At 41.9% G+C, this 1,326-nt stretch overlaps 1 gene segment (V, D, J or C); it reads left to right on the top strand.

Moving 5' to 3' along the window:
• The first annotated feature begins 464 nt into the window (after positions 1–464).
• Positions 465–1,008, top strand: LOC117522058. The segment is given in 2 exon segments: positions 465–529; positions 671–1,008. Coding segments are annotated over 2 exon segments (369 nt in total).
• Positions 1,009–1,326: the final 318 nt, after the last annotated feature.

Here is a 1,326-nt window from a genome sequence, read left to right as displayed (position 1 = left end):
ATGTCAAACATTCACTGGAGGAAACTTTATGGACCTGTTGAAGTTTAACATGAAAATACAGCAGGGTGTCATCAGCATAAAAGTTTACAGAAATGCCATTAAATCTTATCATAATCAGACCAAGAGGTCAAGAAACCAGAACTGGAGCCAGGACTGTTGTAACACAACTAGCCTTTCTAAAAATATTGGACAAAAATAGGAGGTTGGATGTCGGCCGATCGTTTTTGGGCCCTGACGGGTCCAGGTTTGATTTGTTCCTGTAAAGATTGAACCATCGTGTGGTTCCAATACATTGGGATTGAACATCAGCAGATGATAAAGATGGTTCAGAGCCTCAGTGTTCTCCTCTCATTCCTCTCTCAAAGGTTCCATCAGCATGAATGTGAGCAGACCACAACAAGAGGCGGAGCTACACAACTCAATATAAAAGGCTTCATTTAGGAAGTGAAGGTCTTCAGTGTTGATGCACAACAATTCCAAATGATGCTGCTCCACTTCATCTGGATGATGACAGTCAGCTTTCAAACTGGTAAGTTCTCCAACAACACATTCTACACACGAGGAACAAGACCAAGATTTCATGTGTTCACAATTCAGCATCGATTTCATTTCAGAGAAAATGGAAAGATATTAAAAGTGTTCTGCTCAAATACTTCTTTGTTCTTTTCAGGATCCTCTGAGGATTTAGTCAAACCCTTTAGAGATCGAATACTTGTTTTGGAAGGAGACAGTGGGACTCTGTCCTGCAGCTATTCTGGTTCTGTCTACAGTGTCTTCTGGTACCGACAGAACCTCAGATCATCTCCAGAACTTCTCATCACAGAGTTTTCAGTCATAACAGGGTTGACTTTGAAACATGAAAAAGACAGAAAAGAGTTTCATTTGGAGATCAGCAGGACTGCAGTGACAGACTCTGCTGTGTACTACTGTGCTGTGAAGCCCACAGTGACACAAAACACTCAGTCTGTGGACAAAAACCTCACTCAGTGACAAACAGTGCCACCAAGTGGACACAAAGCATCACTAGGAACTCTTAGACCAAAGCACCTACATAGGATGATACAAAGAAGATTCAGTTTGCTGTGGTGTACCACAGGGGTCAATCCAAGGGTCTCAGTACAATTTAAATGTTGGCTTTCTGTCACAGCATGTGGCAACACAACATTCGCCCTTTTGCTGATGACATCCTGTTCTATCTTTCTGTACTGATGGCAGTCGCTGTGTTTTTCTTATAAATTTTGTGGTCACAGCTGCAGTTCTCCTACCAGGGTTCCACCAATCACACATTTTCTTTGACGACTGTTTTTCAGATTCCGAAACTTGAAA

The sequence above is a fragment of the Thalassophryne amazonica genome, chromosome 12 (assembly GCF_902500255.1).
Source record: "Thalassophryne amazonica chromosome 12, fThaAma1.1, whole genome shotgun sequence".
In the NCBI taxonomy this organism is placed as follows: domain Eukaryota; kingdom Metazoa; phylum Chordata; class Actinopteri; order Batrachoidiformes; family Batrachoididae; genus Thalassophryne; species Thalassophryne amazonica.
Note: the sequence above shows the minus strand (reverse complement) of the source record. Positions and strands in the feature narration are given on the sequence as shown.